At 44.0% G+C, this 17883-nt stretch overlaps 1 protein-coding gene across 1 annotated transcript; it reads left to right on the top strand.

The window, feature by feature from the left end:
- The first annotated feature begins 3511 nt into the window (after window positions 1-3511).
- On the top strand, window positions 3512-15523 carry FAM177B (family with sequence similarity 177 member B). The gene is made up of 5 exons (XM_073671892.1): window positions 3512-3665; window positions 4917-5060; window positions 10286-10352; window positions 13161-13258; window positions 13670-15523. Exons 1-5 carry the CDS (start codon window positions 3642-3644, stop codon window positions 13850-13852), a joined length of 516 nt encoding a protein of 171 aa, XP_073527993.1. The 5' UTR covers window positions 3512-3641; the 3' UTR covers window positions 13853-15523.
- The last annotated feature ends 2360 nt before the right edge of the window (window positions 15524-17883 follow it).

The raw sequence follows: 17883 nt of genomic DNA, 5'->3' as shown, positions 1-17883 counted from the left end.
ATAAGGAGCAGCCGTCCATGTACAAGGGCCCTGGAAGAGTTTTTGAAGAGTGTGCGGGGTTGGGGGTGGGATTTATAAGTCTGCAGTTACACAGAGTGACTGCAGACTTATCACTTTTGAACGGACAACCCCTTTAAGGGATTTACAGTCTGTGAAAATGATCATAGAGGCTGACGGCCTAAAGTAGGAACCTACAGAACGTATTTACTGTGGACCATCCACGGGAGATCATTCTACAGAAAAGGCAGGGAAGCAGCACATTTCACTCTTGCAAAAAGTGAAATTGCCATTGACATCAGCAACATATATTGACCTGGTGAGGATCTCAAACCTACAGCTCCTGTCAATTTAAGATATTTATATTATTTGCGTGTGCATGAGATTTCTTACAGTTTCGTGCAGTATGCTGGCACCGAAAGCTGCAAATACACAGCGGAGAATCTGTTGGATTTTTGCTACATGGGAATCTACCCTTAAACTTCAACGACAGTACGACTCCTATTTTTTTTCCAGAGGAGAAAAAAAGTTCCTAGAAACTATCCATTTGTTTCCCATGTAGAAATAAATTGCAATTGACCTTGCAACAACCATATTGGGAATTTTGCCAATCACTATGCAGCTCTCAAAAACCCAGCAACAAAGTCTCACTTATTGAATTTTGTTGTGTCCAGCGGTCCCATTGCCCCCCCGGTGTATAACTTCCGGCCCACTGCCATGTTGTCTTCCTTTACTACCATGTGACAGATCGGCACGTGTTGCAGAGCTTGCTGATAACAGGCCGGTCAGGTAATCAGAGCCACTGGTGTAACAAGTCCGTCCATGACATTTCTTCCCTAAATCTTCCACCGTCATCTGTGAGTGATATTACTGAGAAGTGGAGACCCCGTAACGTTACAGAGGGCAGGCTGAGTGCTGAGGAGCAGGGGGCAGAAAAGTCACCACCGCTCTGCTGACCCTATAACTGCAGAGTCCAGACCTCCTCTGCTATTAACACTGTGCCCCCGCCGGGAGCTTCATGGCCGAGCAGCTGCCTGCAGCCGTACATCACCAAGCACAATGCTGAGCGTCGGATGGAGTGGTGTAAAGCCGTCAGCACCGGACTCTGGAGGATATGTGTCTTGTGTAGTAACGGATCATACTTCTCTATCTGCATCTGATGGAGGTGTTTGAGTTTGGTGATTCCAGGAGGACGTTACCCCCCTGACTGCATTGTGCCGCTGTACAGACGGTGGAGGAGGATAACGCTATGAGCTATTATCAGGGGGCGGCCTCGGACCCTCAGCTCCAGTGATGGGAAATCTTAATCTTCAGCACAAGACATTGTGGACAATTGTAGCTTCGGCTTCGTGGGAACAGTTTGGGGAAGACCCTTATCTGTTCCCCAAGACTGTGCCCAGTGCACAAACTCCATACAGACATGGAGGGAGGAGAACACTCAGCCTCATCCAACACCTATAATGGAGATTGTGAGGTTGGCCTCCCCCAACAAATGCTCTTCTTAGTGAAGCTGCAAAAATTCCCACAGGCGCCTCCAAGATCTTGCAGAAATCCTTCCTAGAAAAGCTAGAGCTGTTATAGCAGAAAAGGAACCAATTACATATAATTATTGATGCAGAACAGGAGGTCAGAGAAGTTCCTGGAGGGGAAATGTGGAGGGGGCACATACTTTTCTCAATATATTGTACTTTTGAATTAGATCTTTATTCACCCTGCACTAAAGTTTTCTGATGGGACATTATAAGTCTACAGTGGCAGGCACTCAGATGTAATTTCCTCCGAACTTTATGTAAGGAGTGATCGGTATCAGATGTGCGGTGCCAACGTATCGTCTATGGCAGTGGTCCCCAACCTTTTTTGCACCAGGGACCGGCTTGAAGCAAGATCATTTTTCCATGGCCCAGCAAGGAGGGGGTGGGGTGGGCGGGGCTTTGGTCATATGGGGGCGGGGTAATGGAGGGATTTGGAGTTTAGTGCATACTTATCATATAGTGTAGACCAGGTCCCCGCCAGGAGCTATGCCAGGAGCCCCACATAATGTGCTGTGCCAGGAGCCGCATCACTGAGGCCCCATCACGCCCTGCAGCAGGACAGGGCAGCTGTCCTGACAGCTGCTGTTCAGCTGCATTTACTTCATCCCAGGGGCGGACACAGACTGTAGTGGGCCCCTGTGCAAGAAATTTTTGGGGGCCCCCCCCGCCCTTCATAAGGCAACAAAGTTATGTAAACATAACCCCCCCATGTGCATCTCTCACCCCCCCATGTGCAGCTCACCCCCCGTGCATCTCTCATCCCCCTCCGTGCATCTCTCATCCCCCTCCGTGCATCTCTCATCCACCCCCCATGCATCTCTCATCCCCTCCGTGCATCTCTCACCCCCCCGTGCATCTCTCACCCCCCCGTGCATCTCTCATCTCTCCCCTCCCTCCCATGTGCATCTCTCATCTCTCCCCTCCCCCCATGTGCATCTCTCATCTCTCCCCTCCCTCCCATGTGCATCTCTCATCTCTCCCCTCCCCCATGTGGATCTCTCATCTCTCCCCTCCCCCATGTACATCTCTCATCTCTCCCCTCCCCCCCATGTGGATCTCTCATCTCTCCCCTCCCCCATGTGCATCTCTCATCTCTCCCCTCCCCCCATGTGGATCTCTCATCTCTCCCCTCCCCCATGTGCATCTCTCATCTCTCCCCTCCCCCCATGTGCATCTCCCATTCCCCCCACTCCTAGTTAATTGTATTTAAAAAAAAATAAAACTTGTTATACTTACCACCATGCGATCCCTGCAGAATCCTGGCGCTCGTCCAAATCGCTGACACCAGGTTCTCCTGACTTCCGGCCATGTGACGGCGCCGTCACATGACCGGAAGTCAGGGGAATCATGAAGGTGCTGCCGCAGCAGCGCAGCGCTCAGATGTCCCGGACCCGGCGCTTAGCATGCGGCCGGGGGCCCCATGAGGAGAGAGACGCACAAGAGGGGGGCTCCGAGGGGGCTCCTACCGGCCGGGCCCCATACTGGAGTCAGGGCAGTCATGCCCTGATGGCGGCCCTGCTGGAGGCTGGAGGGGCCCCCTCTCCCCGCGGACCGGCTGAAAAACCCCAACGGCCCGGTCCTGGTCCGCGGACCGGCGGTTGGGGACCTCTGGTCTATGGGACAAAAGAAAATGAATGGAGCGGAGGCCGAGCAGGCGCACCACTGCTTCATACAACACTGGGGCAACAAAGCCACTTTTATTGGGTTCCCAAACCCTGTTCTTGGGATCACTTGGACTCTCAGCGATCAGTAAGATTCCCCTATCCCATGGAGAGGAGAGAACTATCTTAGGAATATCAACACTCTTTATGACATCCATTGGTCCTCATAGGTATAGAAAGAGAGAAAAAAGACAAATTGTTTGCAGATGCAGATTTTTCACTTGCACATTATACCCCTGTAAGGGTCCGGTGGTTCGGGCCCTTTAAAAGCAAACAGATCGTAGTTTGCAACCTGTCAGTCTCCACTAAACCTCACTCACTGACTTGTATTTACTGTGTGTCCTGATAATATCCCGTCCTGCCTGCTCCCACCCCCGGGAGGACGGCACAGGAACTATGCGACTTGTAACTCTTGATTTTCTTGTTTTCCAGAAAGAAGGTGGCAGAGGACATGGCAGACGGGGACACAGCTCTGGTGAGTTACACCGGCCTCCCTGCTATTTTATAAGCATGTAGCGTGACGGAATATTTTATGTGCACCGCATGTATGTATTATTAGGATGGTACCTACATCACATGAAACAGTAGGAGATTCTTTGCTGTCACTTCCTCGCTCTATCACAGAGACTTCAAGACGAATGATCCCACATGATTGTCTTGCAATATAATCTCGTAAAAATTTGTGCCGCCAAACCTAATGCAATAATTTCATGGTGACACAGTATATAGTACAATAATGCAGAAAATAGCACCTGTAAAGTTTTAATTTCACATGTGATCTGGTGATGCAGCCCTTTTCTCAATCAGTAGATGCTTCAGGTCGAACAACAAACTATCCTTAAAGGGGTTGTCCTCCTTCTGGGGACAATTTTGTTTTTCTTAAATAAACAAATATATTTTGGGCTAAAAAAAAAAAAAACACTTTTGTAATTGGGTGTCATTCAAAATTTTGCGGCGTTTACCTTCTGTTCTCTGTGTTGGTGGGTTAACTGAGAATCTGTCAGTGAGCTCGTTCTGACGGTCCAATGGGAAAGTTTCTAACTCTTTATGTGTCTTTTTCTGAGCTCTTTTCAGCTGATTTATGACCTCAGACCACTTAAAAGTAGAAAGTGTATGGAAACAGAAAGCCTGTAAAAGCCAAATGGTGCAAACATTTTTTTAATGAAACCAAATGGCAAAAATGATTTTTACCCCCCACATTAAGGGCATGTTCACACATGATGGAAAAAATGTTTGAGCATCTGTAAATTTTACATGCTGCAGCTTTAACATTTTTGGAAATATCATTGACTTCAATGGTACTGAAAATCTGTGCATATTTTCCTTACCCAAATGTGGATGCAAAATTCGCAACATGTGAACAAGTCCTTATACACTGCTAGACGCTCTGGTCTGTACTCCAGCGTCCGATGTGACTACTTATCACATTGAGGGTTAAGTCCTGGACTCTCCAGATGAAATTTCATGATATCTGATCTTCGATTGTTCGTCCTGCTTATTCAATGAGTTTTTGTTATCCCCGGGGCGGGCGGATGAGTTACACCAAAAAGTTCTCATCCGCCCATTCATTCCAGTCCTGAGGTGTCGTTAGTAGATGTGAGATCTGTCCTTCTCCTGTGTATTATATTCCATCTCAGACAATGCTGTGGTCTCCAGTTTTCCATTGCAATCGATTCTATGTATGAGGATCATGTAACGTTTCCTCACACGTCCATCATCTCTCCAGAGAGAAGTTGAGCTCGGTGATGTGGAGAAGAAGGTCCCCAGAAAGATAATCCACTTTGCAAGTGGAGAAACCATGGAGGAGTACAGTACAGAAGAAGAGGATGAAGAAGACGACCAGAGGGTTGACTTTTGTAATGTGGACACGGTATGGATTTCCTCCTTATTAAAAGTGACATTGGTCACATCTGTGACCGCACAATGACAGAAGTCCTTTCTGCAGGATTTATATGGCTTTTCAGTTGCTATCACTTTTAGGATATATCCAGATGGTTATCCAGAAAATCAATAGTAAAATACATCATTGCAAAAAAAACTTTCCAAAGTCCTTTTTTTTTTTTTTTTACTTTATATATAGTGTATTTTTCACATACAGATCTCTGGTGAAAAAACTGCTGCACATCAGTCACTTGAGGCAGTAACTATTGGTGTTAGACTCGGCAGCGATTATTCATTGGAGGTATACTGTAAGGCTATGTGCCCATGATGCAGAAATACTCTGGATTTTTTGCTGAGCGTTTCTGCATCTCCCTGGCAGAAAAAAAACACATGCGGATTGTACATGCGGATTGTACATGCGGATTGTACATGCGGATTGTACATGCGGATTGTACATGCGTTTTCCTGCCAGGGACATGCTGATGTCAAGCGTTCTTCACATGCATTTGGACATGCGGGTTGTCAAGCGTTTTCCAAGCGATTTTAGCATCACTTGGAAAGTGCTTGTCAACTTGGTCACACTATATAAATCCATGCAAACAGCATGGATTTATATAGTGTGACTGAAAGAATGGTAAAAAAAAAATCTATACTTACCTTCTAATGGCCCCCGGTGTCCTTGTCTTGGCTTGCCGGCAGCTCGCGGTAGACTAAAGGACCTGCCGACGTCAGCAGTCGCGTGACCCGTCACATGACTGAATGACGTCACCGCAGGTCCCTCAGTCCACCTCGAGCTGCCGGCAAGCCAGGAAGCATCGGATAAAGACACCGGGGGCCATCAGAAGGTAAGTATAATATTTATTTTTTATTTTATTCTTTTTTTTTACAGGTACTATGTACCTCGGTCTGGAGGAGAGTCTCCTCTTCTCCAGACCCGGGTACCATCCGCACATTGAAACGCATGGATTCTGCATGTACAGATGCAGTGATGCAGATTTTATGCGGTCTAATGCAAGTCAATGGCGGCGAAAACGCAGCGCTACCACAAAATAATTGGTAGTGCTGCGGATTTTTCCGCAATGATAATCCGCAGCGGAAATTTCCGCAGCATGTGCACAGCACATACGGATTATCATTGGGGAACATGGCAGACCTTCTACCAAGCGTTTTTTAAGCATTTCTGCAGCGGAATTTCCGCTGCGGAAACGTTTAAAAAAACGCGTAGTGGGCACACAGCCTTAATAGTGAGGAATGAAAACATTTCTGTTTATGTTCACAGGCAGTAATCCTGTACATATCTAGTCCTGCTCTCAAGCTGAGGAGTGGATACAACTGTATCAGGTCTAGACAATGCTCTGTAAGCTAAAATGGCCCTTTAACACACCATAATATAGGTCATCTGCTATCCTCATCTCATTTATACTTTTTATCTAATTACAATGGAGAACTTTCCCACCTTCACATTTGATCTATTGTTAAACTATGCTTTTAATATGTTAGTGGTCATCTACACTAAAACTACACTAAGTTGCAATCTGCAATCTTCACTCCTTCATTTCCAGATCCCCAGTTATGCCGTATGTAGCCTTATCCAAGTTTGAGATTTTTCTTTTGTGGGAGTGTCTCTCCCAGTAATACAGGTTGGATGTTAAGTCTGTGTGTATCTAGGGGTGCTGCTGTCTTCATTTGCTTTTATCTATCAGCACTGCTCCAGTATTTCCTCTCAATGTGCTTTCCTCCTTGTCTATAGTAGGTTTTCCTTGCCCTCCCTGAAATACTTTCACCCCTCTCCATGCTTTAGAAATCTGTGTAAAACGTCCTCCCTACTGCTATCTCTAACACTAAAAAAAGAGTAAAGGAAAGCAGAAGAAGCAGGAGTTCTGTGGGATTTGTATATTTTTTTTTTGCAGATCCTTCAGTTAGTTAAAGGACATATACAGTGCTGGCCAAAAGTATTGGCACCCCTGCAATTCTGTCAGATAATACTCAGTTTCTTCCTGAAAATGATTGCAATCACAAATTCTTTGGTATTATTCTCTTCATTTAATTTGCTTGCAAGGAAAAAACACAAAAGAGAATGAAGCAAAAATCAAATCATTGATCATTTCACACAAAACTCCAAAAAAGGGCCAGACAAAAGTATTGGCACCCTCAGCCTAATACTTGGTTGCACAACCTTTAGCCAAAATAACTGCGACCAACCGCTTCTGGTAACCATCAATGAGTTTCTTACAATGCTCTGCTGGAATTGTAGACCATTCTTCTTTGGCAAACTGCTCCAGGTCCCTGATATTTGAAGGGTGCCTTCTCCAAACTGCCATTTTGAGATCTCTCCACAGGTGTTCTATGGGATTCAGGTCTGGACTCATTGCTGGCCACCTTAGAAGTCTCCAGTGCTTTCTCTCAAACCATTTTATAGTGCTTTTGTAAGTGTGTTTTGGGTCATTGTCCTGCTGGAAGACCCATGACCTCGGAGGGAGACCCAGCTTTCTCACACTGGGCCCTACATTATGCTGCAAAATTTGTTGGTAGTCTTCAGACTTCCTTATGCCATGCACACGGTCAAGCAGTCCAGTGCCAGAGGCAGCAAAGCAAACCCAAAACATCAGGGAACCTCCGCCATGTTTGACTGTAGGGACCGTGTTCTTTTCTTTGAATGCCTCTTTTTTTTCCTGTACACTCTATGTTGATGCTTTTTCCCAAAAAGCTCTACTTTTGTCTCATCTGACCAGAGAACATTCTTTCAAAACGCTTTAGGCTTTCTCAGGTAAGTTTTGGCAAACTCCAGCCTGGCTTTTTTATGTCTCGGGGTAAGAAGTGGGGTCTTCCTGGGTATCCTACCATACAGTCCCTTTTCATTCAGACGCCGACGGATAGTACGGGTTGACACTGTTGTACCCTCGGACTGCAGGGCAGAATGAACTTGTTTGGATGTTAGTCGAGGTTCTTTATCCACCATCCGCACAATCTTGCGTTGAAATCTCTCGTCAATTTTTCTTTTCCGTCCACATCTAGGGAGGTTAGCCACAGTGCCAAGGGGCTTTAAACTTCTTGATGACACTGCGCACGGAAGACACAGGAACATTCAGGTCTTTGGAGATGGACTTGTAGCCTTGAGATTGCTTATGCTTCCTCCCAATTTGGTTTCACTGCAGGGCAGAATGAACTTGTTTGGATGTTAGTCGAGGTTCTTTATCCACCATCCGCACAATCTTGCGTTGAAATCTCTCGTCAATTTTTCTTTTTCGTCCACATCTAGGGAGGTTAGCCACAGTGCCAAGGGGTTTTAAACTTCTTGATGACACTGCGCACGGAAGACACAGGAACATTCAGGTCTTTGGAGATGGACTTGTAGCCTTGAGATTGCTTATGCTTCCTCCCAATTTGGTTTCTCAAGTCCTCAGACAGTTCTTTGGTCTTCTTTCTTTTCTCCATGCTCAATGTGGTACACACAAGGACACAGGACAGAGGTTGAGTCAACTTTAATCCATGTTAACTGGCTGCAAGTGTGATTTAGTTATTGCCAACACCTGTTAGGTGCCACAGGTAAGTTACAGGTGCTGTTAATTACACGAATTAGAGAAGCATCACATGATTTTTCAAACGGTGCCAATACTTTTGTCCACCCCCTTTTTTAGGTTTGGCGTGGAATTATATCCAATTTGGCTTTAGGACAATTCTTTTTGTGTTTTTTTCATTGAAGGCAAATTAAATGAAGAGAATAATACCAAAGAATTTGTGATTGCAATAATTTTCAGGAAGAAATTGAGTATTATCTGACAGAATTGCAGGGGTGCCGATACTTTTGGCCAGCACTGTAGATCCTCTGCAGCATCAGAATGGTGGGAAGTCTTTAATGAAGACTCTTTAGAAAATTGCTTATTTCATAAATATATATTAGTTCCAAACAACGACCTTTAGCCTAAAAGAGAATGGAGTTATCATCACTTTTAGCACCACCACCAAACTATGACTGGTATTCATGAATCCTCTACTTGCACAACCAATGACCAACCTGTGTCGAGGCGGGGGAAGAATTGATGACATACGCACACGATATGCCGTAAATGTCAGATAGATTCAGGTCTAACCTTTCTGGAACAGGCATCTATCTCCAGAATGGGAGATAAATGCCGGTCCCAGAAAACCCAATTATCTTTGCCGGGGCAAGGGAAGAACTAAAAAAATGCTATAAATGTGTGATAAGTGTAGGTCCCACCTATGGAGCTAAATCCAGAACAGAGGTTCCTTGTTCCAATTTGTGCCACAACTTCTATGAATGGCTTCCATGAGGTTTTCCAATGAAGTGGTGGGCTCTTGTGCGGCTGCTTTCCAAACTTTTCTAGAAGTGACTGAAGAGAGCCACATTTGTGGCCACATCTCTATTCAAAGCACTTGCTGCCCCAGTAGATGGTGCTGTTCTGGAGGTAGGTGCTGGTCGTAAAAATGGTAGACTTGCAGTTATCAGATATTTGGTCTTGTCTCTAAGACCAAGAGTATATGGTGAAGCATCTAGTTCACGAAAAGAGAAACTAGAAAAGTATGGCAAATGCCACTTAGCCAATCATTGGTCGCAGAGGTGATCTCTTTAGCCAACAACTAGACGAGCATGCTGTGTGTCAAGAAAAGGGACAGCAGAGAACTGAGGACTAGCAGAGGACAAGGAGAGCTGAGGACCAGGGGAGCTGAGGACCAGGGGAGCTGAGGACCAGGTGAGCTGAGGACCAGGGGAGCTGAGGACAAGGGGAGCTGAGGACCAGGGGAGGTGAGGACAAGGGGAGCTGAGGACCAGGGGAGCTGAGGACCAGGTGAGCTGAGGACCAGGGGAGCTGAGGACAAGGGGAGCTGAGGACCAGGGGAGCTGAGGACAAGGGGAGCTGAGGACCAGGGGAGCTGAGGACCAGGTGAGCTGAGGACCAGGTGAGCTGAGGACCAGGGGAGCTAAGGACCAGGGGAGCTGAGGACCAGGGAAGCTGAGGACCAAGTGAGCTGAGGACCAAGTGAGCTGAGGACCAAGGTAGCACCGGAACGGAGATGGGTGAGGGTATGATTATGTTCGTTGGCACAGTGAGAGATTTCAACAATAGTTTATACTCTCTGAAAACCCCAATTAAAAGTGCAATATTTTTATTTAATCTGACCAAAACTAAGTCATTGCCCGTGGTATACACATGTTGTTTTTGAAGACTGACTCTCTGATTTTCTTGTTGGCAGAAGCAGATGAGCTGGAGAACATACGTGCAATTTTGGATTCTTCGAATAGCAACAAGCGCTTTTTTCAGTAAGTTATCACAGGCATTAATATTACGTTTCTGGTATTAATGTTATCAGTAAGCTGCAATGTTTCCCGACCGGTGGAAACATACTCAATAAGCAAGTAGGAGAGAAGATTTCAGAAATAAATCATTTTAAATTCTAATTAGACCAGGACTACTCTGCAACTAACACCATCATGTTCCACTAGTAAACCACAGCTGCTAAGAGGGTCTCTTGCTTTGGAGGAGCAACCATGTTCTTGCATTATAAGGATTTCAATGAGAAATATCTAACCCTTGGTTTTCCATCTGGTGGCGCTACAGGGATATTCAAGACTGTTTTTTCCAAGACAGATTGAAGCTGACCACTGAGTGGTCTTTGGGATAAGCTTCTTGTCAAAACTAATGCTTCTTCCAAAGAAAGCTGTTTTATTTACAACTAGCTGTACTACGCGTACGCTGTACTTCGCCCGGGTTAATAACTGCTGTTAGCAAAATAGAATGTGTTAACAAAAATTTATTCTAAACACAAAAAACACAAAAAAACACAAAACAAATAGATAGAAATGTAATTATTAAAAGGCAAAAACTAAGCTAATAGAAGCATTTCACAACATATATTTCAACACCCGAGATATTCCACACAGATTTAACTAAATTGGCCAAGTAATGTGAAGTAATCTTCTACTCCTTATTCGAGAGCCTTTTGATAAACAACATTCTTAGTTCTTCCTTCTTCCTTCAAACACGAACAGATTTTTGGCTGTTCCAACTCTTTTCTCTTGTCTGCAAGCCTCGCTTCCCTCTGCTCAGAAAGTTCATTGGCCCTTGAGGAAGCAGCTCTTGTTCTCTGGTCTGCAAGCCTCGCTTCCCTCTGCTCAGAAAGTTCATTGGCCCTTGAGGAAGCAGCTCTTGTTCTCTTGTCTGCAAGCCTCGCTTCCCTCTGCTCAGAAAGTTCATTGGCCCTTGAGGAATCAGCTCTTGTTCTCTTGTCTGCAAGCCTCGCTTCCCTCTGCTCAGAAAGTTCATTGGCTCTTTAGGAAGCAGCTGCTGTTCTCATGTGTGTTAGCCTTGTTTCTCGGTCTTCACATTTTTCATTGGCCCGTAATGCAGCTTTTCTTTTCGCATCAGCTGACATTCGTGCCATGAAATTCCTTTTCTTATGAGGCATTATTGTGGTAAAAATAGTCTGCAACTGGCAGTTTCTATATCCTCTCACATAGAAGTAATGTGACTGACATCAGCCTTTCCACCAACACACCCTAACTGACATCTTATTACCTTACACAAGCTTTGTTATACTGAGAATGTCCTTTCTTGCCTATATTAACCAATCACAGCTCAGATTAATTAACTGTAGCAAAATAGAAGCTGAGCTGTGATTGGTTGCTATTGGCAGCCTGATAAATCTTTGTGAGATGAGTTTTGTGTGTGCTGAGGGTGGTATATGTGTTCAAGCACGTGGTAGTGTGTGGCGCATTTTGTGTGTGTGTTCATATCCCCGTGTGTGGTGAGTATGAGTATCCCATGTCAGGGCCCCACCTTAGCAGCTGTACGGTATATACTCTTTGGCGCCATCACTCTCATTCTTTAATTCTCCCTTGTTCACACGTGGCAGCTGTCAATTTGCCTCCAACACTTTTCCTTTCACTTTTTCCCCATTATGTAAATAGGGGCAAAATTGTTTGGTGAATTGGAACGCGCGGGGTTAAAATTTCGCCTCACAACATAGCCTATGACGCTCTCGGGGTCCAGATGTGTGACTGTGCAAAATTTTGTGGCTGTAGCTGCAACGGTTCAGATGCCAATCCCGGACATACACACATACATACATATATACACACATACATACACACATACATACACACATAAATACATACATACATACATACACACACATTCGGCTTTATATATTAGATGGAGACCTATGGATGATGGACAACATAAGTTACACCCGTCATCCATTGGACTCCATTGTAATAATGTATAACATGGGAACTTACCCAAGATATGTATTTAACATATGGAAAAAAAAGAATCAGAAATTAGCCCTTAATCTTAGTTTATGAAAAAATGTTTTCATTATGGGCTAAAACAGCTTTCCCAGGAATTTAATATTGATGATTTATAATTAGGATAGATCAATAACATCACATCAGTTGGGGTCCAACTCACGGCACCGAAGAGCCAGTAGCAGTAATCATACAAGTGTGTAAGATCACACAAGTTCACAGTACTGCCATATGGGAACGGTAAGAGGTGATAGAAATGAGCCGCTTCTGCTGAACTCATTATTCACTCTAAAAAACAGCAAAAATCTGTCTTCAACAAGACTGTAAACTCAGTGAGTGATCAGATTACAGCAGCCTATTGGAGTCTATGGAGACAGGAGGAGCCAAGTGAGAGAATAGCCAGGGAGAAAAAAGACTTTGCACTATTGCTTTCAAATTAGATTTCAATTTTACTCCAGAGTTGGATTCACATCTACACTGCTCAGTACTGCTCTATAATGTCCTCCGTGCCGCTGCTCATTCTGAACATATGCTACATATAGACAAGAGAGCAAAAATTCCTCATGTCTGTGTGAACTGTGTATGAGGGACATCATAGCAGGTCACCTGCATGCACCAGCTCAGAGACAAATGAAAATTAGTGCTAGAACCTGCAGAGGGGAAAGCTGGTGAAAATGCTGGGTAAAATTCATATAATGGCCAGAAATAGTGTTGATCCCAATGTACACACTTATTCTGAGAAAATCAGATGACATAACAGGTACATTTATTAAAATGTATTTTTGTAAGCATATTCCACACTGTTCCAAATCCTCATTTCAGCTTGTGACTACCTCGGGGGACAGTTGGCAACTCTTTTTGGTCTTAATGTTTCGAAATATCAGTACGCCATTGATGAATACGACAGAGCACAAGAAGAGGTAAGAATCTTAATTAATTCAAGAGAAATCTGCATACCTCTTAAAGAGGTTGTCCAAAAATCCAAACTTATTACTCATCCACCGGAGAAAGCTGATAAATGGCTGATCATGGGAAAGTCCAACAGCTTGGACAACTCCCACCAGTCACAAGAACGTGGGCCACTGAATTCCCCGTGTGAATAGAGTGCAGGTTGCTCACAAGGCTGCTGTTTCATTCATTCTCTGAATGGAGATCGCCGAACTCTATATTCAAGCTGTTGGGGCCGCTGAGAACATTAATGTATATTGTGGATAGATGATAAATCTAGATTTTTGGGACAAGCCTTTTAATGTAACCAGTTGTGATAACGAAAAGAGAATCGATAGACTACAGAAATACTGTTGATAAATAATATTGAATTAATTTTACAGGACAGTGATTTTGATGATGAAAATGAAGGTGAAAATGTGAAGGAATCAAGGGACAAAAATCCCCCAAATGAAGGACATCACTTACAGATGCAGAGCATGGACTATGGAACCATTCAGGACAATCACACAGAATGGGGGGATAAGTATCAGCTGGACTCAGAGATCCTTCAACAAGACAATTAAATCTGCAAACTCCAACTGTTTACTTTCCGAAGAGAAGACCTGCTCCATCGAACACGAGCCGATGGGTTTCCCAAATGATGGATACATTTTGAAGAAAAGATGGACACACAATAAGTGGTGTGGTTTAGGAACTGATTCCTTACTTTGGTACCATATAGAGTGGCGTTTCAGTGACCCGTTGATGGTTCTATGTCATAATTACAGTTTCATGTGGTTATTTTGTCTTATTTGGTCAAAGCTCTACAACCCTTATTCTTTGAGTATATCCAAGAAAAATTAGCAAGTGTATAAACCCAGTAAGATAAAATAATAACATTTTTATTAATTCTTTTAAAAGACAATATAAAATTTAAAAATATAGTGAATGGGGAGAGTGGTATACAGAAGAGAGTGATACCACACCCAGTTGCTATCAAGTCAATCATAAAGTCAACCCAAACATGGAGAATATAATATGACCCAAGTGAGTAAAGCAATCTAAAAAGTCACATGAGTGTAAAAATTAACACGTATAGCCACAGCGTAGCATGCTTAACTACGGTGGATACTCAATCTTCCTATGAGAGAAATAAATACCAGACTACAAATGCAGTGAAACAGGAAATCCTGGATAAGGTATATATATATAATGCTCATGTGCAGTGCAGAAAGGCTGCATGAACAAGACCACAGTAAATGGTAAAGCTTAAAGGTCAATAATATGCATATAGAAATAAGAGTAAGTGTGAGCAGTACCTGAGGGTAGTAACAGCAACTGCTAGGCAGAAGCTCCGACGCGCGTTTCCCAACTGCTTCTTCCTGGGGGCCCCCAGGTATGATATCCACCATAGTTAAGCATGCTACGCTGAGGCTATACATGTTAATTTTTACACTCATGTGACTTTTTGGATTGCCTTACCCACTTGGGTTATATATGGCAACCTTGTACCTCATTCAAATCTGCAATCCATTATTGGCCTTTTGAATCATTGCCATATTTATTTTTTTCCAAACAGCTGCATGCTATACTCCTATATGACCACTAGATGGCTTTATACTACCACTGTGTATACAAAAAAACAAAACTTTTCAGCATTTGTACCTTTTTCATATTATATTCTCCATGTTCGGGTTGACTTTATGATTGACTTGATAGCAACTGGGTGTGGTATCACTCTGTTCTGTATACCACTCTCCCCATTCATTATATTTTTACATTTTATATTGTTGTCTTTTAAAAAAATAAAAATTGTATTATTTTATCTTACTGGGTCTATACATTTTCCTAATTTCTCTTGGACATATACTTAATTTAGAAGTACTTATTTATTTTGTATGGTCAAATATCAGTATTAACCTTATTCTTTGAGGTTGTACACCATCTCATACATGACCTGGATTACTTCACCACAAAACCAGCATGGACACTCACTGGTTTTCAGGTCTTGCTAATAGCCCAGTAGTCCCTCTACTGACGTCCACATATGACATAGCCACAGTCCCAATGACGACCTCTTCACTGACTCAGAGCTGATACTTTGGAAACCAATTTTCAATCGGGCACTAATAGCACACTGGGTTTGTTGTCTCGATAAGTCAGGATTAAACTACTTATTTTTCATGTTTTATACAAGTTGTACATTTATAAGCATTTTAATAATTTAATAAAGGTCAAGCTGAATTTTCTTAGAATCCAGTGTTAGTCTACAATATTCGTCCACATGTCTACGGTGCCTCTCTTGTGTTCGGGTGAGTGTGCGGGAATTTGGGACATCCAAAGTGAAATGTCATAGTAACATAGTAACAAAGGTTGAAAAAAGACCTTGTTCCATCAAGTTAAACCTTTCTCCCCCAATTGTACTCCCTACACTAACACTCATGGGTTGCCTTGATAAAAACTGTTTTTGTCCAAAGGTGCAACTGTGTGTCTTGTGTTCAATGCCTGCCCTGTACTGAAAGGCCAGTCTAAGTTAATGAGTGCTATGCTTATTTTATTTTCTGCAATGATTATTTTTGGCTTAGTGGCTAATCACTGAGCCTTTGGCATTTCAGGTCTACAGTGGGTCTTGTATCTCTAACCTGAAAATCCCTTTATCTCTGCAGCAAATCTGAGATTCTGCATACATGCAGTGATCTTTCATATTTTCTATTTCTGCTAAGGTCTAGTTCACATTAATAAATTCCAGAGGAATTAATATATAAAAATAAATTGAATCAACAAATGAGAAATCTAATCAATATCTGGTGACCACCTTTTGCCTTCATCACTCCTTCTCGGTACTTGTCACTTATACACAATGTTTGAAAAAACTCGGCCGGAGGTGGCTCCAAACATCTTACAGAACTGGCCCATGATCTTCTGTGGATGTTACTTGTGTAAATCCTTCTCTCTCATCATGTACTCCCAGACAGATGGGCTGTGTGGGGACTATATAATCACTTGGCACTTTGGAAGTGCATTGAGCTGTAGGGTGTATTGCTGCTAAAGGGGAAAAAAAAAACCTCTTTAAATCTTCTTCCTTAGCGAGTGTGAACGAGCTGAGTGTGACAGGAGCGTAAGTGCATACAAAAGTGTCTGACTTGTGATTCAGTGACTTTGGATTCAGGGAGTTTGGAAGGGAGGAATTTGGACTGAATTGCTGCCTGTATTTTATTAATTCTTTACATTTCTTTTTACTTAACATTTCTGTCTAGTGCAATCCCCATTAGGAAATGAGCTTCATTATTGACAATGCTATCCAGTGTACATCTTGCCACATGTATGCAATCCTTGAACAGCCAGTCGTGGGTGCATACTGCTGTGCGAGATGTGTGCACGTTCTGCATTTGGAAGCCCAGGTACTGGATCTAAATGAGCAACTGGCAACATTGAGATCCATAGACAATAATGAAAGGAGTTTGTTGTTCACTGAGCAGCTGAACAAGGGGGTAGATGTGGGGGAGGGTGGTAGTAGGGAGCTGCAGGACAGTGAGGCAGCTAGCTGGTTGACAGTTAGAAGGGGGGTAGAGGGAAGAGTGCCAGGGAGGCTAGTCCTGATCTGGCACACCCCAATAAGTTGGCAGATGAGGGGGGTGTCGGTACAGGGGTAGCACTGCTGCAGCAAGGCATGTCCTCTGAAAGCCAGAGGTTTGTCAGCTCCAGTAAGGGGGGAAAGAGGAGAGCAGGCCAGGCAGGTGCTGGTAGTGGGGGACTCGATTATTAGGGGAACAGAGGGCAATCTGTCACAAAGACAGGGATCGTCGAACAGGGTGCTGCCTACCTGGCGATCGAGTCCGGCACATCACTGATCGGGTTGACAGACTACTGGGAGGGGCTGGTGAGGACCCAGCGGTCATGGTGCACATTGGCACAAATGACAAAGTTAGAGGTAGGTGGAAGGTCCTGAAAGATGATTTCAGAGAATTAGGTTGCAAACTTAAACAAGGACCTCCAAGGTGGTATTCTCTGAAATACTGGAGATTAGGGAGATAAATAAGTGGCTCAGGAATTGGTGTAGAAAGGAGGGGTTTCGGTTCCTAAAGAACTGGGCCGACTTCTCAGTTGGCTACAGGTTCTACGCTAAGGACGGGCTGCACATCAATGGGGAGGGTGCAGCTGTGCTGGGGGAGAAAATGGCTAGAAGGTTGGAGGAGTGTTTAAACTAGGGATTGGGGGTGTGAGGCAGTGACCGGGATCGTATATGAAAGACGTTATATATCCCCATAATGTGTACAGAGACCTATTAAATCCATTGGAGTGCATTGCAATCACAAACTCACCTGCGGCTGCAATGCAGGAATGAAGGTGAGCATTGACCTGGTCAGGCTATCTGGCTAAGGCAGATTAGTAAAACCCTGCAGGGTTTTCATTTCTTGGAGGAGGCTACAGGAAGGCAGTGGGGCGGCCTCCTTCCTCCAACCCGGGTTTTCCAATGGCTCTTGCCACTGGTCCTTTAAATCCCCAGCATTAAGGATTAGTGTTGTTCAGTGTTGGGACCTGCTAGGAACATAGCAGGAAAGCTCGGCGTGCCTGTGCGTAGCTGAACCTACGCCTGGGAAGGCTCTGCACCTGT

Source organism: Phyllobates terribilis, unplaced genomic scaffold (genome assembly GCF_046119375.1).
Source record: "Phyllobates terribilis strain yellow unplaced genomic scaffold, ASM4611937v1 Scaffold_3__8_contigs__length_932513732, whole genome shotgun sequence".
Lineage (NCBI taxonomy): Eukaryota > Metazoa > Chordata > Amphibia > Anura > Dendrobatidae > Phyllobates > Phyllobates terribilis.
The sequence above is the reverse complement of the archived record's forward strand: the minus strand, read 5'-3'. Positions and strand labels throughout refer to the sequence as shown.